The sequence below is a fragment of the Salvelinus namaycush genome, chromosome 1 (assembly GCF_016432855.1).
Source record: "Salvelinus namaycush isolate Seneca chromosome 1, SaNama_1.0, whole genome shotgun sequence".
Classification (NCBI taxonomy): domain Eukaryota; kingdom Metazoa; phylum Chordata; class Actinopteri; order Salmoniformes; family Salmonidae; genus Salvelinus; species Salvelinus namaycush.
In genome coordinates, this window is record NC_052307.1 from 9,602,545 (window position 1) to 9,626,764 (window position 24,220).

The window sequence follows — 24,220 nt, forward strand, 5'->3', positions numbered from 1 at the left end:
ACAATCCAAACTAACTACATAAATAATAGGAAGGAAATCTCTGCAGAGCGCATTAGCTGGTGCTCTGTGTCCAACAATCCAAACTGACTACATTCATCTTCAGCTAGTAATACTCCCTCCGTCTCTCAGTTTTGCCCCCCCAAAAAAATTTCTATCCGTTAACCAGGTCTAGCAATTTACGAGGTCAGAGGTCAGTTCAAAGCACACCCACACACATACACTCAGGCACACAGACACACAGATCGCTGGCTCTCATTTCGCAGATCAAACACTTTACCTATTTGGTAATGTCAGTCTGGGTACTGTCAGTCTGGGTAACGTCAGTCTGGGTAATGTTAGTCTGGGTAACGTCAGTCTGGGTAATGTCAGTCTGGGTAATGTCAGTCTGGGTAATGTCAGTCTTGTCACACCCTGATCTGTTTCGCCTGTCTTTGTCTCCAACCCCTCCAGGTGTAGCCCATCTTCCCCATTATCCCCTGTGTATTTATACCTGTGTTCTCTGTTTGTCTGTTGCCAGTTCGTCTTGTTTGTCAAGTCAACGAGCATTTTTGTTATCAGCTCCTGGTTTTCCCCAGTCTCTCTTTTTCTCACCCTCCTGATTTTGAACCTTGCCTGTCCTGACTCTGAGCCTGTCTGCCTGACCACTCTGCCTGCCCCTGCCCCTGAGCCTGCCTGCCTGCCTGGCCACTCTGCCTGCCCCTGCCCCTGAGCCTGCCTGCCTGCCTGCCTGGCCACTCTGCCTGCCCCTGCCCCTGAGCCTGCCTGCCTGGCCACTCTGCCTGCCCCTGTCCCTGAACCTGTCTGCCGACCTGTACCGTTGCCCCACTTCTGGTATACTGACCCCTGCCTGCCTTGACCTGTCTATTGCCTGCCCCTGTTAATTCGACGTTGTCTGCATCTGGGTCTTACCTTCATCCTAATAAGTCTGGGTAATGTCAGTCTGGGTAATAATTTGTGATCTTAACTTTTGTCATAAAGGAATGTCTCGCCCACACGAAGACCTATGCATTTTTATTACACTCTATTGATATACAACTTTCCTGACACATAGGTGTTTCCTTTCAGACGTAATTAATACAGAAACCTGGCGTATATTCAGTAAGGTGATACCATCAGAAAGTTGCAGATAGAAATGTAATGAATAGAGCCGATTCGATCCCCTATTCAACTTGACAGACAATTCTATTTGTTCTGCGCAATTGATTTCTATCTGACCGTTCTTCAACGTTGCACGCTTCTGAACAGGCCCCTGATGCCGGGTTGGCACCAGTGCTCCAGCTTGGTGAGGCTGTTCCTTCTGTTTCGGCCTAAGACTGTGGAACTCCTTTACTTATTATCCAAACCCGATCTTTATTCAATGGCTGTTAACTACACAAACTCTCTATTGTCTTACACCACTTTTGGTCATTCAATTCCTCAGTTTCATTCTTATTTATGGTCATTTTCATCAGCGCTAATTGAGAATGCATTGAGTAGACCGTCAGCTGACATAGAACTTAACGTAACGTGCAACCCATGAATACTGTGTTTGACCTTGTATTCTGAACATTTACAGTAGATTGACAGGTTTTATGATTAGGTATTATCTCATCTATAGTTCATAGTCCCTCCGCCTCCTGCAGACACAAGCAGAAATATTCAGACCTTTCCATGGACCAGAATTCTCAGAACGTGTAGAACAAGTTTGTGAAATTGCCCCATGAGACTGCGTGACCCCACAGCCACTCAGCAATTCCACATCCTGCGTTACGCAACTCTCACACAAGTTCACCTCTCTTTATGTTTGACTGCTGACATTTACCATAGACTGCTGCCGGCCACTCTAAACCCAATCACAATTGAATAAAGACAGCCCGATGTAAAATATCTGTTGAAATATTTATTAACAATGTTACAGAAACCTTAGCAGCAGGTTTGAGGGTGCTGGCTTTTGTCCTAAAAACTATACAAAATAATTTACACCCAGGAAAGATCAAATCAGCTTAAAAAACTCTGTCGAGAACCTTTACACATTCATTTAGTAACACATTGATATATTCATATAAAAACAGACCAAAACATCACCGGCTTTCATGACATCAAACAACTGACGAAAAACCAAAACTACTAAAAAAAACGTGATGTTTTAGTGCAAAGGCAGTAGAAATATAAAACCACTTGTGTTGTTCTCTGTGGTATAACAACGTGTGAGGTTAGAGGTGTGTGTCTGCGATGGGGATACGTCTTAGTTCTACTATCTGAGACGGGGCCGTACTCCCATCGTCATGGCTCCCGGGGATCGACTCGTTGTCACTCAGATTAAGGCCCGATCCTGACAGGGGGAGAGAGACAGAGACGGCGCACGTCAAGCATCACTTATTAATAATGTCGTTATCTCTGGTCCAAGGCGTAGTGCGCGTTCATCCACTACTCTCTGTACACTACACCGTGGATCAGAGCTATGATAAATGTTTGACATCCTTCAGTGTTAACTTAGAAAATCGTTAACAAAACATCAAGTCATTGTCATTTGTTCTTTGTATACCGAAGATTTCAACATCAACACCTGCTGCAGTGTTCTGAGTGAAAAGTGACTGTGATCAATAATCAACAGCTAAATCAACACTTTACATAAAATAGCATTTTCAACATTACCAAAGGTAAAGGCATGAACAATGGAGTGTCTCAAATGGAACCCTATTCCCTATATATACCCCAGGACCCATGGGGCTCTCGTCAAAGTAGTACACTATTAAGGGAATATGGAATTGTTTGGGAAGCACCTATTATGAAAATATACAGGTCCATTAAAATGTCTGCATACTTTCTATCTGGTTCAAGAGTGGCCAGGATTGGTTGTTTTTTACCCATAATAATCACCCCCCCCCCCCCCCCCCCCCTCTATTCTGATTAACCTTGAAGAAAATAGGAAATACTGTAAGTAGATGGAGCGCTTCAGGTGTTCCACAACAACCAAAGGGGGTCTTGGAGGCACTCTGATGAAGACATAATAGCAAATATTTGTGTTTATACATTTTTCTTTATGCTTTTCAATCTTGTTTAACCTTGATTGGTTGTCGTTTGACCAGTAAGAGAGGTAATTAAAATGTAAATGCCACCCCATCCATATCTGTACTCCTCTTGAGGCTGAATGTTGGGGTGTACCGATGGGTGATAGAGAAGGCCAGAGAAATGCTAACTCACCCTCCATAACAACTGCCTATTAGAATACAGCGCACACAATCCACGTCACAGACGGTAGAAGAAGGGTTAGCTCTCCTCTCCCCGAGGCTTTTGTTTACGGTAACATTACCCTCTCTACCCAATCCACTCTCATTAACACCTCTGACTCCAAGTCCGCTTCCGCCAGGGGGACTTTAAATTTAGCATCGCCACGGCAATGGACAAGTGTTTTTATGGGTGTGGATACCGGTGTGTATTCTCGGTCCCACTCCCAGGGGCCAGTTAGCACTGTAGTGCCAGATTAACCCCTGTTTAGCATGGGGCCCTTCAGGGACTGGTCAATCAGGGGCTTTGCTGGCCACCACGAGGAAGGGTCAAATCCTTTTCCATGATATGGACACGACTACCAGGCTTGACTGGTATACAAGTTAGATGTCACGTCTCTTTCCATGGGGTGTGTTTCTATGAACAGAGATCTTAATTGGTGAGATAGAGAAGGTTAATAAAATGTACACTTGTCCTCTCTTCAAGAATCCAACCACAGTGAACGTAGTAGCTATGTGTGGCGAAGAGACGTCTCATATAAACTGTATGAGGATGTCACGCTACATGTCATGACTCTTTCACAGAGCACTGCCGGCTTGGTCACTACGAAAGAGCCATGACATCACCATTCTATGGTTTCGTCCCCAATGGAACCCTATTCCCTTTATAGTGCACTACTTTGGACCAGGGGCTATATATATATTTCATACAGAAAAAGTACTGAGCACTACTTGGCATGTGTTCAGTTGGGTCTACCACTTGTTATTCAGGCAGCGTGAAGCGATTACTCTGTGACTTGAGAATGGGAGCGGTGATATATCAGTCTGCTGTTAGCCCCTTATCTCATTAAACATTGATGACTGAGGAAAAACGGTTCCTAAGGGTGCAGGATTAAAGCTCTGGAAAGGAGTGATTGAGCAGGGCCAGCAGTAATGGCTACACACATGCAAACAATACAGGCATGCATACACACTCATGCAAGCACACACACACACACAACCGTGTACATGAGCCCACACACACAAAATCACACAAAGGTTAAAAGCCATATGTGAGTCACCCATATTCCAGATAGAGAATGTACGCTCAAGTACAAATTGGAACTTTAGTCTACGAGGGAATAAGATTTGTATGTTCTTCCAAGTTTTCCCATATGGAGCAGCAAGAGTAACTGCCCCTCCCTACCTTCAAGCTTTGCTCAAACCCTACACCCCCAACCCGAGCCCTCCATTCTGCCATCTCTGGTCTCTTGGCCCTCCCACCCCTACAGAAGGGCAGCTCCAGCTCATCCCAGGCATAGCTTTTCGCTGTCCTGGCACCCCAAACATGGAACCAGCTTCCCTCTGAAGTTAGGACAGCAGAGTCCTGGCACTCCAATGGTAGAACCAGCTTCCCTCTGAAATTAGGACAGCAGAGTCCCTGCCCATCTTCTGAAAACATCTGAAACCCTACATCTTCAAAGAGTATCTTAAATAATCACACAGCACCCCCCCTCCCTCACACCCCCTCCTCACACCGACCCCCCCAAAAAGGCCTTTTGTAAACTAACACTTGACTTATTTCCCCCTTACTAGCTCTGACCCAGCTGATAGCTACTTTATTGAGGAAACGTATACTTGCTATGACTGTGATATGTGGTTATCCGACTCCCACCTAGCAAACTTAAGATGAATGCACTGACTGTAAGTTGCTCTGGATAAGAGCGTGGGGTCAATGACTAAACTGTAAAATGTAAAAAATGATGTATACTGAGTCATTGGAACTTTAGCCTATGAGGGTATAAGATGTGATTTGTATTTATAGTGAGTCATTGCATTTTTCACTTCTCCCATGACACCATTATGGTGTTGAGGAGTAGGACAAGGAGTTTTTCCTGAGCATGTGACCTGACCAGGAATAACTCTGGACTCTAGTTATTGGCTTCATATTGATGGCTGATGAGGAATACGTGTGCAGGATTAGCAATAGGCACCGTCCCAAATGGCACAGTATTCCTTACAAAGTGCCCTATGGGCCTTCGTCAAAAGTAGTGCACTATATAGGGGGTTGGGATTGATGTGGTAAGGGTTCAGTTTGTGTTTTGCCCACTACCTGTTTATCTGTGTAAACGTCCAAATCCCAAATATTAAAAAACCTTGATAAAAAGTAGTGCTTTATATAGGGAATAGGGTGCCATGTGGGACTCAGAGATGATTCTTACCAGTTTTTAAGGCAAATATGAGGTCATCAAAGTCCTGGGACTCATCGTCGGCCACTAGGTTGGTGTTGATGAAACCTCCGTTGGTGGCGTAGGCTCCGCCCTGAGGGCTCTGCTTAAACACACTGCTGGGCTGGCTGTCCGGACGCAGAGACGCACGCTCCCAGTCCGCGGACACCTGCCACACACACACACGCACGCAAGCACACACAGCCGCAGAAACGCGCAGACACACACGTTTACAGACTGAATATGGTATTATCAAAGACAGCCACTCCAACAAATTCCAACAAGTTGAAATGACAGAGCCTAAAATATGTCAGGGTTCCATTTCTACAGTGCCTTTTATGAGCTACCATTTAGAGTGTTTGGATGGCTAAGTGCTTGTCCTCAAGGCGTTCCATAGACAACACTAACCAGAGATGAGCGTGTAAATGGGTCAACTAAATCTCCATGATTAATGCAATGACACACACCAGGCCTATTCTGGCACCAAGTCCGCTCTGGGTAGCAGAGAATGGGCCTGTGAGCCGTGTAATCACGTCTGAGACATGGAGGGTCACACAGAGTTTGTTGCCCAAGCTCCCCAAAGGGTTAATGCAGGATGAGGGGTCACGTGCGCCTCATACAAAATCAGGCTCTGAGCCTGCTGCTGATGAATATGAGACAGAGAGAGACACAGAGAGAAAGACAGAGAGAGACACAGAGAGACAGAGAGACAAAGAGAGAGACACAGAGAGACAAAGAGAGAGACAGACACAGAGAGAGACAGAGACACAAAGAGAGACAGACACAGAGAGAGACAGAGACACAGAGAGAGACAGAGACACATAGAGAGAGAGAGACACAGAGAGAGACAGAGACACAGAGAGAGACAGAGACACAGAGAGAGAGAGAGAGACACAGAGAGAGACAGAGACACAGAGAGAGACAGAGACACAGAGACACAGAGAGAGAGAGAACCCGGGGATAATCACTAAATGTCTACAAGAGTAGTGATGGAAAGAGAGTTCAGCACCCTCACGGACAACTAGCTAGACAGGCAGTTAGACACAGGCAGACAGACAGGTATACAGTTAGACAAAAACAGGCATACAGTTAGACACAGACAGACAGGCAGAAAGACAGACACAGGCAGACAGTTAGACACAGGCAGACAGACAGACATGCAGAAAGACAGACACAGGCAGACAGGCAGGCAGGTGTAATAGCTTATCTCATTGTTTCTTCATCTGGTCCTGGGGACCCTAAAGGGCTGCACATTTCAGTTTTTGCCCTAGCACTACATAGCTGATTGAAATGAACAACATATCATCAACAGCCAGACAGACAGCGGGTGTACTAGCCTATCTGAACAGGCCTGTAATGACAGACAGCACGGCGTAATTGCCTATAATGGGTACAGAGTGTCTAGAGCTTGGTGAATTAGGCACCGCCAGGCACCAGTGGATTTGTCATATCCGCTCTGAAGTGGGTTGACGAGATGCCTCCCATGTACCAATCCCCTCCACCTCTCTCGCCCCTCTCTTTCCTTTCCACCTCTCAATTTTCTCTCTTTTCTCTCCAGCTCCCTCCGCTCTGCTGCTGGGATGGACCCCAAGGTTCCAAATCACAACGTTTGTGTTCTTATGAAAAAAAAACAGGATTAGTGGATTCCTACTTTGGCAAAAAAGGGACTGAGTGTTCCCAGGAGAAATGACATAAAATCTGCCCCCCCCCTGTCTCCCCTACACTGGGCAGGGGACAAAGGGGTATGGGAGGTAAGGGTGAAGCAGACTCAGAGCTTTGGTAACAGTGGTCAGCCAGCCAGTCAGCTAGTCAGTCAGCTAGTCAGTCAGTCAGTCAGCCTCGGGCTTGTAGGGCTTGAACAGGGCTTCTCAGTATTTCTTATCCATTTTTCTCCATAGTTTGGGGCAGTGAGGGAGGGAACGATGGCAGAGAGAGACTGCATGTGTGTTACCTCCTCCATGGTTCTGATGAGGTTCTGGGTGGACTTGGTGATCTCCCCCCCTATGGTGGCGGCACCCCCTCCCTGGTAGGCGGAGTCTGGACTGCCCTGGCCGTTCATCTCCACCGTGTAGCTAGCCTTGGCTGGCCAACATAGCTGGTTGTGCATCAGGAAGTACACAGCAAACACGTATAGGCCCTGGGGACAGAAGGCACAGGGCAAAGGTCAGGGGTTATGTGTGTGTGTGTGTGTGTTACTAGAGGAGGTTGGGTCACAGCCCTACACCACCCTGGGAGGACATAAGAGGTACAGAGAGGCTCAGCGCTAACCAGCCAGCTACACGTGTTGTATTGTTGTCTCTACCTTTTGCCCTCCGTGCTGTTGTCTGTGCCTAACAATATTTGTACCATGTTTGTGCTGCTATCATGTTTTGCTGCAGCCATGTTGTGTTGTTTTTTTATTTATTTATTTCTTTTCTTTTATTTATTTATTTAAATATTTTTTTAAAATATATATATTTTTTAAGGGGTGTTGTGTTGTTACCGTGTTGTTGTAATGTTGTGTTGCTGCCATGTTGTGTTGCTATCGTGTTGTTGTCATGTTGTGTAACTACCATGCTGTGTTGTCCTGTGTTGCTGCCATGCTGTGTTGTTGTCTTAGGTCTCTCTTTACATAGTGTTTCTGTGTCTCTCTTGTCGTGATGTGTGTTTTGTCCTACATTTTTATTTTTAATCCCAGCCCGTGCCCCCACAGGAGGCCTTTTGCCTCTTGGCAGGCAGTCATTGTAAATAAGAATTTGTTCTTAATTGACTTGCCTAATTAAATAAAGGTTCAATAAAACATTTAAAAGCTAGCTAGGGAGAGAATGATTTCAGTAGCAATTAACAAGACAGATAGAAATCCATTTATAGGATAATAGAAGACAGAAAGAACGTAAATTACTAAACTGATTCAGGGACATTATAAACATACTACAGCCTCATCTCTAAAATGTATTAAATACTTTTATCACCCTCATCAATCTATACACAATACCCCATAATGACAAAGAGAAAACAGGTTTTGAGAAAATTTTGCATATCTATTAAAATTAAAAAACAGAAATACCTTATTTACATAAGTATTCAGACCCTTTGCTATCAGACTCGAAATTGAGCTCAGGTGCATCCTGTTTCCATTGATCGTCCTTCAGATGTTTCTATAACTTGATTGGAGTCCACCTGTGGTAAATTCAATTGATCAGAGACAGGATTGTGTCGAGGCACATATCTGGGGAACGGTACCAAAACAATTCTGCAGCATTGAAGGTCCCCAAGAACACAGTGGCCTGCATCATTCTTAAATGGAAGAAGTTTGGAACCACCAAGACTAATCCTAGATCTGGCCGCCAGGCCAAACTGAGCAATCTGGGGAGAAGGGCCCTGGTCGGGGAGGTGTCCAAGAACCTGATGGTCACTGACAGAGCTCCAAGGTTCCTCTGTGGAGATCGGAGAACCTTCCAGAAGGCCAACCCTCTCTGCAGCACTCCACCAATCAGGCCTTTATGGTAGAGTGGCCAGATGGAAACCACACCTCAGTAAAAGGCACATGACAGTCCGCTTGGAGTTTGCCAAAAGGCACCTAAAGGACTCTCAGACCATGAGAAAGAAGATTGAACTCTTTGGCCTGAATGCCAAGCATCATATCTGGAGGAAATCTGGCACCATCCCTACGGTGAAAGATGAACGAAGCAAAGTACAGAGAGAGATCCTTGATAAAAACCTGCTCCAGAGCGCTCAGGACCTCAGACTGGGGGCGAAGGTTCACCTTCCAACAGGACAACGACCCTCAGCACACTACCAAGACAACGCAGGAGTGGCTTCGGGAACAAGTCGCTGAATGTCCTTGAATGGCCCAGCCAGAGCCTGGACTTGAACCCAATCAAACATCTCTGGAGAGACCTGAAAATAGCTGTGCAGCGAAGCTCCCCATCCAACCTGACAGAGCTTGAGAGGATCTGCAGAGAACAATGGGAGAAACTCCCTAAATACAGGTGTACCAAGCTTGTAGCGTCATACCCAAGAAGACTCGAGGCTGTAATCGCTGCCAAGGGCACTTCAACAAAGTACTGAGTAAAGGGTCTGAATACTTATGTAAATGTGATATTTAAGTTTTGTATTTTTATACATTTGCTAACATTTAAAAAAATCTGTTTTTGCTTTGTCATTATGGGGTATTGTGTGTACATTGATGAGGGGAAAGAAAACGATTTAATCAATTTTAGATTAAGGCTGTAACGTAACAAAATGTGGAAAGAGTCAAGGGTTCTGAATATTTTACAAATGCACTGTACCTAGAACACACTGAAACATTTGTTTGTTTACTTGACCCATTCAATCCAGGCTTACACTTCTGCAATGCAAGAAAATAACCACCCTGGACATCAAGTTACCAGTTTCTACTTCCCTAGATGTAATAGGGCCCAAAGTCTCCTCAGGAATATTCTATCCATTCGCTGATGTTTGCCCTTCCTGTACAGATGTCCTCTGATGTAGCCTAGTAGCTCCAGAGCAGTGCTAACTAACCACTAACCAGGATGTATGAAATATAGCCAGTGCACTGGAGCCAGCTGGCTGACGGCTGCTCAGGACTACTGCATGCAGTGATGCTGCTGTGGTTTAGAGATGGAGAATACAGCCATAGCATTAACAATGTCTATATAGTTGAAATGGATGCAGAGAAAATACCTTCTCTGCACACACACACACACACACACACACACACACACACACACACACACACACACACACACACACACACACACACACACACACACACACACACACACACACACACACACACACACACACAGCTGTTGTGAGCAGAAACATTAAACAGCCTTTTACAGTGAAATAAACAGTCACTCCAACAACAATAACAACATGGAAAATTATCCTCATGGAACATGTACCGCATGAGGGATAACACAAAATAACCTGAATGAGCGTGAAACTGCCAAGTGTGCAATAGCATAGAGGCACATAAGCAACTGTGGTAAGAAATTGCTACAGAACTGAAGCAAGTGTGATAATCAGATACTATACCAACTCAATAGATAGTTAGGATAACCTACGTCATTGAAATTATTCCTTAGTGTTTCTGAAGCTTATGGCAGCCACAACAGTTAACCGTGATCTGAAGATTTGCTATCCTGCCATACACATATAAATCTCACTCCACGCAACATAGAATGAATGTGATTATATCATAAATCCTAATGAAATTATCATTTCAATTACGCTAATTTTAAAAACCTAATTCATGCTAATGCAGCGCTGTACTTTACATTTCCTGTCTGTTGATTCCACTCTATTAATGTTCTATTAGTGTTGGTGATGACGTGCCCTTAATGGCTGTGTCATGACACACATATCAGTGCTCTGATCTCAATGTTCCTCATCTCCCCACAAAACAAATTGTTTTTCCTCCGTAAACGCACTCTCAAAGCAGAACAATTGTCCCTTAATTGTGTTCCTGCCGACAGCAACAGCTTCAAAACAGGTTCAAAACAGCCTGACGCTGGCATCGCTAGGAGAGAGAACAGTAGCAGTAGGAGTAGCAGTAGCAGTAGGAGTAGCAGTAGGAGTAGCAGTAGCAATAGGAGTAGCAGTAGCAATAGGAGTAGAAGTAGCAATAGGAGTAGCAATAGGAGTAGGAGTAGCAGTAGGAGTAGCAGTAGCAGTAGGAGTAGCAGTAGGAGTAGCAGTAGCAATAGGAGTAGCAGTAGCAATAGGAGTAGAAGTAGCAATAGGAGTAGCAATAGGAGTAGGAGTAGCAGTAGGAGTAGCAGTAGCAGTAGGAGTAGAAGTAGCAATAGGAGTAGAAGTAGCAATAGGAGTAGCAATAGGAGTAGGAGTAGCAGTAGGAGTAGCAGTAGCAGTAGGAGTAGCAGTAGGAGTAGCAGTAGCAATAGGAGTAGCAGTAGCAATAGGAGTAGAAGTAGCAATAGGAGTAGCAATAGGAGTAGGAGTAGCAGTAGGAGTAGCAGTAGCAGTAGGAGTAGCAGTAGCAATAGCAGTAGGAGTAGCAATAGCAGTAGGAGTAGCAGTAGCAATAGGAGTAGGAGTAGCAATAGGAGTAGGAGTAGCAGTAGGATTAGCAGTAGGAGTAGCAGCAGGAGTAGGAGTAGCAGTAGCAGCAGGAGTAGCAGCAGAAGTAGCAGTAGCAATAGGAGTAGCAGCAGGAGTAGCAGCAGGAGTAGCAGCAGGAGTAGCAGTAGGAGTAGCAGTAGCAATAGGAGTAGCAGTAGGAGTAGCAGTAGGAGTAGCAGTAGCAATAGGAGTAGCAGTAGGAGTAGCACAGAAGTAGCAGCAGGACTAGGAGTAGCAGTAGCAATAGGAGTAGGAGCAGGAGTAACAGCAGGAGTAGCAGTAGGAGTAGCAGTAGTAGTAGCAGGAGTAGCAGTAGGAGTAGCAGTAGGAATAGCAGTAGCAGTAGGAGTAGCAGGAGTAGCAGTAGGAGTAGCAGGAGTAGCAGTAGTAGTATCAGGAATAGCAGTAGGAGAAGCCGTAGCATTATCAGTAGTAGTAGTAGTACTAGTAGTAGCAGGAGTAGTAGCAGGAGTAGCAGTAGGAGTAGCCGTAGGAGTAGGAGTAGTAGTAGCAGGAGTAGCAGTAGCAGGAGTAGCAGTAGGATTAGCAGTAGCAGGAGTAGCAGTAGGAGTAGCAGTAGGAGTAGTAGTAGCAGGAGTAGCAGTAGCAGTAGGAGTAGCAGTAGGAGTAGCAGTAGGAATAGGAGTAGCAGTAGGAGTAGCAGTAGGAATAGGAATAGGAGTAGCAGTAGTAGTAAGCGTAGCAGTAGGAGTAAGAGTAGCAGTAGGAGTAGGAGTAGCAGTAGGAGTAGCAGTAGGAGTAGCAGTAGGAGTAGCAGTAGCAGTAGGAGTAAGAGTAGCAGTAGGAGTAGCAGTAGCAGGAGTAGCAGTAGGAGTAGCAGTAGCAGGAGTAGCAGTAGCAGGAGTAGCAGTAGCAGTAGGAGTAGGAGTAGGAGTAGCAGTAGCAATAGGAGTAGCAGTAGGAGTAGCAGTAGGAGTAGCAGTAGGAGTAGCAGTAGGAGTAAGAGTAGCAGTAGGAGTAGCAGTAGCAGGAGTAGCAGTAGCAGGAGTAGCAGTAGCAGGAGTAGCAGTAGCAGGAGTAGCAGGAACAGGAGTAGAAGTAGGAGTAGGAGTAAGAGTAGCAGTAGGAGCAGGAGTAGCAGTAGGAGTAGCAGTAGCAGTAGGAGCGCTCTGGAATATCTAGGTCAGATGTATTTGTTTAGAGTTAATCGATGGTCTTGAACACAGCTCGCTTTGGAACCTCATTACATGTAGAAAAGGAAACTGTCTGTTCCAGATAAATTATTCCTGACTTACAGAGAACACTCCCTGGAAACTACTGCTTTGTTGTGGTGTGTGTGTGTGTTGGGGGGTGGGGGGTGGTGGGGGGGGGGGGGGGGGGGGGGGGGGGGCTAGGGAGGGTCAAAGCAGAGAGATGCATTCATAAAAGATGACCCAAAGGCCTTTCAGTTGGCCTCTCTCTACATCTTCAGGGGATTTGTCCTGTACTGGAGCTTATTGTAGCAGGGAAGCCGTAAATGACAGGCTGTGAAACAAAGTCATGTCTTAGACAAAGACACTCGATTGATCTCCATGAAGTCTTGATATCAACTGGATAACATTGGAGGAAGTAGGTCATACCGTTGGTCAGGCTGGACATCTGATCAGATGACTTCAAAGTTGGGTGTTTGTGAATGGCTTGGGTTTCTAAGCACATCAGTTATTGTCATCGTGACATCTCACCCGCGGCAGATAGCCTAGTGGTTAGAGCGTTGGGCCAGTAACCAAAAGGTTGCTAGATTGAATCCCCAAGCTGACAAGGAAAAACTCTGTTGTTCTGCCCCTGAACAAGGCACTTAACCCACTGTTCCTAGGCCATCATTGTAAATAAGAATTTGCTCTTAACTGACTTGCCTAGTTAAACAAATACAAATAATAATAATGTCTAAAGCAGGAAGCACCAGTGACTAGATCAATAATAAAGTGGTCAGATGAAGCAGATGCTAAGCTACAGGACTGTTTGCTAGCACAGACTGGAATATGTTCTGGAATTCCTCCAATGGCATTGAGGAGTACACCACATCTGTCATTGGCTTCATCAATAAATTAATCGATGACGTTGTCCCCACAGTGGGTTAGAGTCCCGCACCTTGAAAGCAGCAGCTCTAGTCTTTAGCTCAGTGCGGATGCTGCCTGTAATCCATGGATTCTGGTTGGGGTATGTACATATGTACATACATACCCCAACCAGAAGCCAGAAATCCCGCTTTGCCCAATGACAAACCATCAAACAGGCGACGCGTCAATACAGGACTAAGATCGAGTAGTACTACACCGGCTCTGACGCTCGTCGGATGTGGCACGGCTTGCAAACCATTACAGACTACAAAGGGAAGTACAGCTGAGAGCTGCCCAGTGACACGAGCCTACCAGACGAGCTAAACTACTTTTATGCTTGCTTCGAGGCAAATAACAATGAAACATGCATGAGAGCACCAGCTGTACCGGAAGACTGTGTGATCACGCTCTCCGCAGCCACTGTGATTAAGACCTTTAGACAGGTCAACATTCACAAGGCCGCAGGGCCAGACGGATTACCAGGACGTGTACTGCGAGCATGCGCTGACCAACTGGCAAGTGTCTTCACTGACATTTTCAACCTCTCCCTGTCCGAGTCTGTAATACCAACATGTTTTAAGCAGACCAGCATTGTGCCTGTGCGCAAGAACACTAAGGTAACCTGCCTAAATGACTACCGACTCGTAGCACTCACGTCTGTAGCCATGAAGTGCTTTGAAAGGCTGGTCATGGCTCACATCAACACCATCATCCCAGAAACCCTAGACCCACTTCAATTTGCATACCGCCCCAACAGATCCACAGATGATGCAATCTCTATTGCACTCCACACTGCCCTTTCCCACCTGGACAAAAGGAACACCTATGTCAGAATGCTAATCATTGACTACAGCTCAGGGTTCAACACCATAGTGCCCTCAAAGCTCAAAGACCCTTAACTTGTTCAAGACAAAGGAGATGATTGTGGACTACAGGAAAAAGAGGACAGAGCACCACCCCCATTCTCATCGACGGGGCTGCAGTGGAGCAGGCTGAGAGCTTCAAGTTCCTTGGAATCCACATCACCAACAAACTAACATGGTACAAGCTCACCATGACAGTCGTGAAGCGGGCACGACAAAACCTATTCCCCCTCAGGAGACTGAAAAGATTTGGCATGGGTCCTCAGATCCTAAAACCCCCCCCAGCTGCACCATCGAGAGCATTCTGACTGGTTGCATCACTGCCTGGTATGGCAACTGCTCGGCCTCCAACCGCAAGGCACTACAGACGGTAGTGCGAACGGCCCAGTACATCACTGGGGCCAAGCTTCCTGCCATCCAGGACCTCTATACCAGGCGGTGTCAGAGGAAGGCCCTAAAAATTGTCAAAGATAATAGACTGTAGACTGTCCTCTCTGCTACCGTACGGCAAGCAGTACCGGAGCGCCAAGTCTGGGTCCAAGAGGCTTCTAAACAGCCTCTACCCCCATGCCATAAGAGTCCTGAACATCTAGTCAAATGGCTACTTAGACTATTTGCATTGCCCCCCCCTTTTGCACTGCTGCTACTCTCTGTTATTATCTATGCATAGTCACTTTAATAACTCTACCTATATGTATATACTACCTCAACTAACCGGTGCCCTCGCACATTGACTCTGTACCGGCACCCCCCTGTATATATTGTACATTTTTACTGCTGCTCTTTAATTACTTCTTACTTTTATCTCTCATTCTTATCTATCAACGGTCTATACCTGTTGTATTCGGCGCATGTGACTAATAGAATTTGATTTGATTTTGATGTCTGCAGCTTATTGAGACGGGGGTCATCTACATAGAGCCACGGACCTGTGTGACACACTTAATGGACAAATGACGTCTGCGAGAAAAATTGACAGCTAACAGAGACATTCACAAGGACTGGACAAACAGTACACGTCTAAAAGAACAATTATGCCGCGGTCCAGTCCACTGCCTACCTAATGCAACAATTGTTCGAATGTTGTAAAAAAATATATATTTCAAATAATACACCCTGTGTGTGTGTGTGTGTGGAATCTACCCTCAACTAGCAACAGACAATGAAGTAGGCATTAATAGTTTCATCTTTCAGCACATTGTCAGTTATGCAACCGCTACTAAACAAGATGTTAAGTACTAGTGGCTGTAGGTCATACAACGCTGTACAGAAGTACCTGATGATTAAGTTCTCTCCATCTTACAAATGGCCCCGTCTCCTCTCTCAGTCTCACCCTCTCTGATATGCATTCCCACTCTGTACTGAGAGTACTGAGAGAGCGGTCTGGCCTCCACTCTCTGGAGATACGGTATCTACGATAGTCCTCATGCTATCTTCACTCAAATAGAGCTCACACTGGCAGGGCCAGACATCAAAAGGTTGGCTTCAAAGGCAACTTGAACACCCTTCATCACACACACACACACTTATGCAAGCACACACATCAAGGCACGCAGGCGCACGCACGCACACACACACACACTTATGCAAGCACACACATCAAGGCACGCACGCACGCACGCACGCACGCACGCACGCACGCACGCACGCACGCACGCACGCACACACACACACACTTATGCAAGCACACACATCAAGGCACGCAGGCGCACGCACGCACACACACACACACTTATGCAAGCACACACATCAAGGCACGCAGGCGCACGCACGCACGCACGCACGCACGCACGCACGCACGCACGCACGCACGCACGCACGCACGCACACACACACACACACACACACACACACACGGGGCCCAACAGTGCAGTGGCTTAAAATGCCCTTTATCTACTTCCCCAGAGTCAGATGTACTAGTGGACACCATTTTTATGTCTCTGTGTCCAGTATCAAGAATGTTAGAGGTAGTTTCACTAGCCAATGCTAACTAGCGTTAGCATAATGACTGGAAGTCTATGGGTATCTGTTAGCTAGACTTCTAGGCATTGTGCTAATGCTAGTTAGCAATTGTGCTAGCGATGGTTAGCATCTTCCTTCAAACCGCAAGCAAAGACATAAAAATGGTATCCATGAGTTCATCTGATTCTGGGGAAGTAGATAAAGGGCCTCATTGCCAAAATATCCCTTTAAGCCACTGCACTGCTGGGCCCCTCATGTGTGTGTGTGTGTGTGTGTGTGTGTGTGTGTGTTTCCCTTTAAGGGATCAATACTTAGTACAGGTGTGCCTCCAGAGAGCTAAGAGCTTTGAGAAGGAGAGAGGCTATTCTGAACTCACACACACTGGCAAAAACAAACCTGAGGAGAGTTACTGAACCTGAGGAGAGTTATTACGCCAATGTCTACACATCTGGCCTCTCAAGTATCTAGGAAGTTGCTGGAGTGCTGTTGTAACATTTACAAAACTAAGAAAGATTTTCCTTAAGTTTAGAAATAGAGAGTCAATAAGACACACACAATGATGATATCTTACCAGCAGGAGGTTGAAGATGACGTAGAGGATGAGCATCCACAGGTATCTGTAGCCCATGTGTAGTCCTGCCCACAGCAACACCAGGGACACCAGGGCAAACAGGTACAGCACCATGGGCACCTCTGAAACACACACAACAGCGCAGAGTTACTCTAATACACAGTTAACACACACAGACACACACCCATATAATAGACATTCTTAGAATAAATACATTATATTTAACCTATGACGATCAGAAATTGGGAGTTTTTCCCAAAAGTTCAGAGTGTTCTAAATGATATCTGCTCTCTGTCCAGGCCTGGCTGTGGCCCAGTATAGTGTAGTGAGCTGGGCCCGGGGCAGCGGGCTGAGACCAGACCCTTAGGGCTGGTTAAATGAAGCCACTCTTAATCTTTACTGTAGGTCACAGATCCTGGTACAGAGCTGCCTCGTACAGTAAACCTGTCTCCACGCACGAACACACTCCTACACCCACGAACGCACACGCGCACTGACTGGACGCTGTGCCAAGTGCTCAGCTAAGACTGGGCTGTAAGTAGTCCCTACACATGCTGGTAGGACCTGAAAGTGAGTGGTCCTGGTTACCCACTTTTTATAAGGACAGAACCTACCAGGTAGATGCTATACCAGGGAGATGCTATACCAGGGTAATGATATACCAGGTAGATAATATACCAGGGTGATGCTATACCAGGGAGATGCTATACCAGGGTAATGATATACCAGGTAGATGCTATACCAGGTAGATGCTATATCAGGTAGATGCTATACCAGGGTAATGATATACCAGGTAGATAATATACCAGGGAGATGCTACACCAGGGTAATGATATACCAGGTAGATGCTATACCAGGGTAATGATATACCAGGGAGATTCTATACCAGGGAGATGCTATACTAGGTAGATGCTATACCAGGGTAATGATATACCAGGTAGATAATATACCAGGGTGATGCTATACCAGGGTGATGATATACCAGGGAGATGCTATACCAGGGAGATGCTATACCAGGGTAATGATATACCAGGTAGATACTATACCAGGGTGATGCTATACCAGGGTAATGATATACCAGGGAGATGCTATACCAGGGAGATGCTATACCAGGGTAATGATATACCAGGGAGATGCTATACCAGGGTAATGATATACCAGGTAGATAATATACCAGGGTGATGCTATACCAGGGTAATGATATACCAGGTAGATAATATACCAGGGTGATGCTATACCAGGGAGATGCTATACCAGGGTAATGATATACCAGGTAGATAATATACCAGGGTGATGCTATACCAGGGAGATGCTACACCAGGGTAATGATATACCAGGTAGATAATATACCAGGGCGATGCTATACCAGGGTAATGATATACCAGGTAGATAATATACCAGGGTGATGCCATACCAGGGAGATGCTATACCAGGGTAATGATATACCAGGTAGATAATATACCAGGGTGATGCTATACCAGGGTAATGATATACCAGGTAGATAATATACCAGGGTGATGCCATACCAGGGAGATGCTATACCAGGGTAATGATATACCAGGTAGATAATATACCAGGGTGATGCTATACCAGGGATATGATATACTGGACAGGATATGGCACATCGTACCCCGTAACCCTCTATATTAGCAGGCCTGAACCTCCTCTATATTAGCAGGCCTGAACCCCCTCTATATTAGCAGGCCTGAACCCCCTCTATATTAGCAGGCCTGAACCTCCTCTATATTAGCAGGCCTGAACCCCCTCTATATTAGCAGGCCTGAACCCCCTCTATATTAGCAGGCCTGAACCCCCTCTATATTAGCAGGCCTGAACCCCCTCTATATTAGCAGGCCTGAACCTCCTCTGTATTAGCAGGCCTGACCCCCTCTATATTAGCAGGCCTGAACCCCCTCTATATTAGCAGGCCTGAACCCCCTCTATATTAGCAGGCCTGAACCCCCTCTATATTAGCAGGCCTGAACCCCCTCTATATTAGCAGGCCTGATCCTCCACTATATTAGCAGGCCTGATCCTCCACTATATTAGCAGGCCTGATCCTCCTCTTTGACCCTCCACCTCTTATGCAGTCTATTAATTAGGGCGACAAACAAAACAAGAACTCACATTCAGGAGCCAAGAGAGGGCTGAGTCATTAAAAGGTGCAGTGCATCGATACAGCAAGAGAGAGAGAGAGAGAGAGAGAGAGAGAGGGGGGAAGAGATGGAGATAGAGAGAAAGAGGAAGCGGTGAAGAGAGGTAGAAAGAGAGAGGGAGGAAGATATGGAGAGAGCGAGAGAGTGTTTTGTCTCTGTGCTCATTAATACCTAGCGTGTTAGCCACAGGGAGCACAAAGAGCGACTGCATAATGACAGGGCTGTTGAGTTGGGCCCAGAAAGTAGCCACTCTTGTCCAAACTGCATCTGGTCCAAAAAGGCACTGAATGAGACTAACCTCCAAAATGCACTCCGAACAAAAGAGTTTGAATATCAATGGCAGCGGCGTATTCATTTGGTGGATAGCATTGAAACGCATGCCCCCATAAAATCTGCAGCATGTTGATAGGCAATATTTTAGTTAGATTCTATCAAATGACCTGCACCTGAGTGTGTGTGAGAGTCTGTGTGTGTGTGTGTGTGTGTAAATGTATTTGTATTTATTATGGATACCCATTAGCTGCCACCAAGGCAGCAGCTACAGTGCCTTGCAAAAGTATTCACCCCCCTTGGCATTTTTCCTATTTTGTGGCATTACAACCTGTAATTTAAATTGATTTTTATTTGGATTTCATATAATGGACATCCACAAAATAGCCAAATTGGTGAAGTGAAATGAAAAAAATAACTTGTTTAAAAAAATTACATTTAAAAAAAAGTGGTGCGTGCATATGTATTCACCCCCTTTCCTATGAAGCCCCTAAATAAGATCTGGTGCAACCAATTACCTTCAGAAGTCACATTATTTAATTAATTAAGTCCACCTGTGTGCAATCTAAGTGTCACATGATCTGATTTGGGGCAGCAGGTAGCCTAGTGTTTAGAGCGTTGGACTAGTAACCGGAAGGTTGCAAGATCGAATCCCAGAGCTGACAAAGTAAAAATCTGTCGTTCTGCCCCTGAACAAGGCAGTTAACCCACTGTTCCTAGGCCGTCATTGTAAATAAGAATTTGTTCTTAACTGACTTGCCTAGATCAATAAAGGTAAAATAAAAAAATCTGTCACATGATCTCAGTATATATACACCTGTTCTGAAAGGCCCCAGAGTCTGCAACACCACTAAGCAAGGTGCACCACCAAGCAAGCGGCACTATGAAGACCAAGGAGCTTTCCAAACAGGTCAGGGACAAAGTTGTTGTCACGTTCCTGACCTGTTTTCTGTTGTTTTGTATGTGTTTAGTTGGTCAGGACGTGAGCTGGGTGGGAATTCTATGTTGTGTGTCTAGTTTGTCTGTTTCTATGTCAGCCTAGTGTGGGTTCTCAATCAGAGACAGATGGTAGTCGTTGTCTCTGATTGAGACTCATATATAGGAGGCTTGTTTTGTGTTGGGATTTTGTGGGTGTTTGTTACCTGTCTCTGTGTTTGTGTTCTGCACCAGATAGGTCTGTATCGGTTTTGCACATTTGTTATTTTGTATGTTGTTTGTAGTGTTTCACTTGTTCTTTTATTAAACATGTTGAACACTAGCCGCGCTGCACTTTGGTCCTCTCCTTCACCTATGGAAGAAAGCCGTTACAGTTGTGGAGAAGTACAGATCAGGGTTGGGTTATAAAAAAATATCAGAAACTTTGAACATCCCACGGAGCACCATTAAATCCATTATTAAAAAATGGAAAGAATATGGCACCACAACAAACCTGCCAAGAGAGGGCCGCCCACCAAAACTCATGGACCAGGCAAGGAGGGCAGTAATCAGAGAGGCAACAAAGAGACCAAAGATAACCCTGAAGGAGCTGCAAAGCTCCACAGCGAAGATTGGAGTATCTGTCCATAGGACCACTTTAAGCTGTACACTCCACAGAGCTGAGCTTTATGGAAGTGTCCAGAAAGAAATAAGAAAACATGTTTGGCAAAAGGCTTGTGGGAGACTCCCCAAACATATGGAAGAAGGTACTCTGGTCAGATGAGACTAAAATTTAGCTTTTTGGCCATCAAGGAAAAGGCAATGTCTGGTGCAAACCCAACACCTCACATCACCACAAAACACCATCCTCACAGTGAAGCATGGTGGTGGCAGCATGATGCTGTGGGGATGTTTTTCATCGGCAGGGACTGGGAAACTGGTCAGAATTGAATGAATGTTGGATGGCGTTAAATACAGGGAAATTCTTGAGGGAAACCTGTTTCAGTCTTCCAGAGATTTGAGACTGGGACGGAGGTTCACCTTCCAGCAGGACAATAACCCTAAGCATACTGCTAAAGCAACACCCGAGTGGTTTAAGGGGAAACATTTAAATGTCTTGGAATGGCCTAGTCAAAGCCCAGACGTCAATCCAATTGAGAATCTGTGGTATGACTTAAAGATTGCTGTACACCAGCGGAACCCATCCAACTTAAAGGAGCTGGAGCAGTTTTGCCTTGAAGAATGGGCAAAAATCCCAGTGGCTAGATGTGCCAAGCTTATAGATACATACCATAAGAGACTTGCAGCTGTAATTGCTGCAAAAGGTGGCTCTACAAGGTATTGACTTTGGGGGGGTGAATAGTGGGTGAATAGTTGTGCACGCTCAAGTTTTCAGTTTTTTTTGTCTTATTTCTTGTTTGTTCACAATAAAAAATATTTTGCATCTTCAAAGTGGTAGGCATGTTGTGTACATCAAATTATATAAACCCCCCAAAAATTGATTTTAATTCCAGGTTGTAAGGCAACAAAATAAGACAAATGCCAAGGGGGGTGAATACTTTCACAAGCCACTGTACTCTTCCTGGGACCCAGCAAAATTATGGCAGTTATGCATTTTAAAAACATTACAATACATTCATAACAGATTTCACAATATATTCAGTGTGTGCCCTCAGGCCTCTACTCTACTATCACATATCGATAACACAAATCCATGTGTACATGTGTCACGTCTTCCGCCAAAGTCGGTTCCTCTCCTTGTTCGGTTGGCGTTCGGCGGTCGACGTCACCGGTCTTCTAGCCATCGCCGATCTACCTTTCATTTTCCATTTGTTTTGTCTTGTTTTCCCACACACCTAGTTTACATTTCCCTCATTACTTGTCGTGTATTTAACCCTCTGTTCCCCCCCATGTCTGTGTTTGAAATTGTTTGTTGTAAGTGCTTGTGCACATTTTGACTGGTGCGCGACGGGTTTTGTACCCATATTTTGTATTTCTGGATGCCGTTGGTTTTGATATTAAACTGCTCCGGTTATTACCCAGTTCTGCTCTCCTGCGTCTGACTTCCCTACCACCAGTTACGCAACCATTACAACATGTGTGTATAGCGCGTATGTTATCGTGTGTTTGTATGCATGTGTCTGTTTGTGTTGCTTCACAGTCCCCGTTGTTTCATAAGGTGTATTTTTTTCTGTTTTTAAATCAAATTTTACTGCTGGCATGAGTTTCTTTATGTGGAGTGGAAATATTGTCTGCTATTATCCTCAGTAATTTGTTGTCAGACCCCAGTGGCTTGTCATTGTTGATAGACAATAATACTTTTTTCACCTCTTCCACACTTCCTTTACAGAATTTAAAATCACAAGGCTTGTCTTTCATAATTTGGTCAGATATACTTGGATATGTAGTGTCAGCGTTTGTTGCTGGCATGTCATGCCTAAGTTTGCTAATCTTGCCAATCAAAAAATAATTAGAGTAGAGGGAAATATCAGTGGGTTTTGTGATGAATGAGCCATCTGATTCAACGAATGATGGAGCTGAGTTTGCCCTTTTTCACAAAATGTAATTTAAAGTGCTCCAAAGCTTCTTACTATCATTCTTTATGTAATTTACCTTTATTTCATAGTGCAGTTTCTTCTTCTTTTTATTCAGTTTAGTCACGATTTTTCAATTTACAGTACGTTTGCCAATCGTTTGTGCAGCCAGAACCTATTTGAAATTTCTTTTGCCTCATCCCTCTCAAGCATACACATGTTCAATTCCTCATCAATCCACAGGAATTTAACAGTTTTCACAGTGATTTTCTTAATGGGTGCATGCTTATTAGTAACTGGGATAAGCAATTTCATAAATGTGTCGAGTGCAGCGTCTGGTTGCTCGTTATTACACACCACGGACCAACAAATATTCTTCACATCTACAACATAGGAATCACTACAAAACTTTTTGTATGACTTCTTATACACAATATTAGGCCCAGCCTTTGGAACTTTGGTTTTCCTAGATATGGCTACTATATTGTGATCACTAGATATGATGGATTTGGATACTGCTTTCAAACACATTTCTGCAGCATTAGTTAAGATATGATCAATACATGTTGATGATTTCATTCCTGTGCTGTTAACCTGAGTCAGGTTGCAGGGACTAGTTACAGTTTGAAGCTTTCTCTTGAGTGGGCAGCCTGATGAAAGCCAGTAAATATTTAAATCATCCAGAAAGTATACCTCTCTATTGATATCACATACATTATCAAGCATTTTCACATACTATCCAGATACTGACTGTCAGCACTTGGTGGTCTATAACAGCTTCTCACCAGAATGGGCTTCATGTGAGGCAGATTAACCTGTAGCCATATTACTTCAACAGTATTTAACATGAGATCCTCTCTAAGCTTAACCGGAATGTGGTTCTGAATATAATCAGGCACACCTCCACCTTTGGCATTTCTGTATTTTCTGTAGATCTTATAACCATGTATTGCTACCACTGTATCATCAAAGGTATTATCTAAGTGAGTTTCAGAGATAGTCAGAATATGAATGTCATCTGTTACTAGCAAATTATTGATTTCATGAACCTCGTTTCTTAAACTACATATGTTAACGTGGGCTATTTTTAACACTTTTCTGGGATGCTTGATTGTTTTTCTGGCTTTACTGGGAAGCTTAGCAGAGGTAGACATGCTCTGGTTATTTCATTAATGCATGTTAACATCAGAAGCCTCCTCCCTAAGTTTGCTTTATTCACAGCTTTAGCACACTCCGCCAAACCTTATGTCCTAGCCTAAATTCTGACATTTCCATCCCCAATTAAAACATTTTATGTCAAGATAGAACTGCTAAAGGGGGCGGAGTTGCAATCTACTGTAGAGATATCCTGCAGAGTTCTGTCATACTATCCAGGTCTATGCCCAAACAGTTCGAGCTTCTACTTTTAAA

At 44.8% G+C, this 24,220-nt stretch overlaps 1 protein-coding gene across 1 annotated transcript in view; it reads right to left on the bottom strand.

Moving 5' to 3' along the window:
• Window positions 1-1,864: 1,864 nt before the first annotated feature.
• LOC120050345 (adhesion G-protein coupled receptor V1-like) overlaps window positions 1,865-24,220 on the bottom strand; it is a 211,817-nt gene continuing 189,461 nt past the window's right edge. The window contains exons 86-89 of the mRNA XM_038996933.1: window positions 16,936-17,057; window positions 7,365-7,550; window positions 5,408-5,582; window positions 1,865-2,311 (exon numbers count right to left, since the gene is read on the bottom strand). Of these exons, the coding sequence (XP_038852861.1) occupies window positions 2,193-2,311; window positions 5,408-5,582; window positions 7,365-7,550; window positions 16,936-17,057 (602 nt within the window). The 3' untranslated portion in view covers window positions 1,865-2,192. The remainder of the gene's footprint in view (window positions 2,312-5,407; window positions 5,583-7,364; window positions 7,551-16,935; window positions 17,058-24,220) is intronic.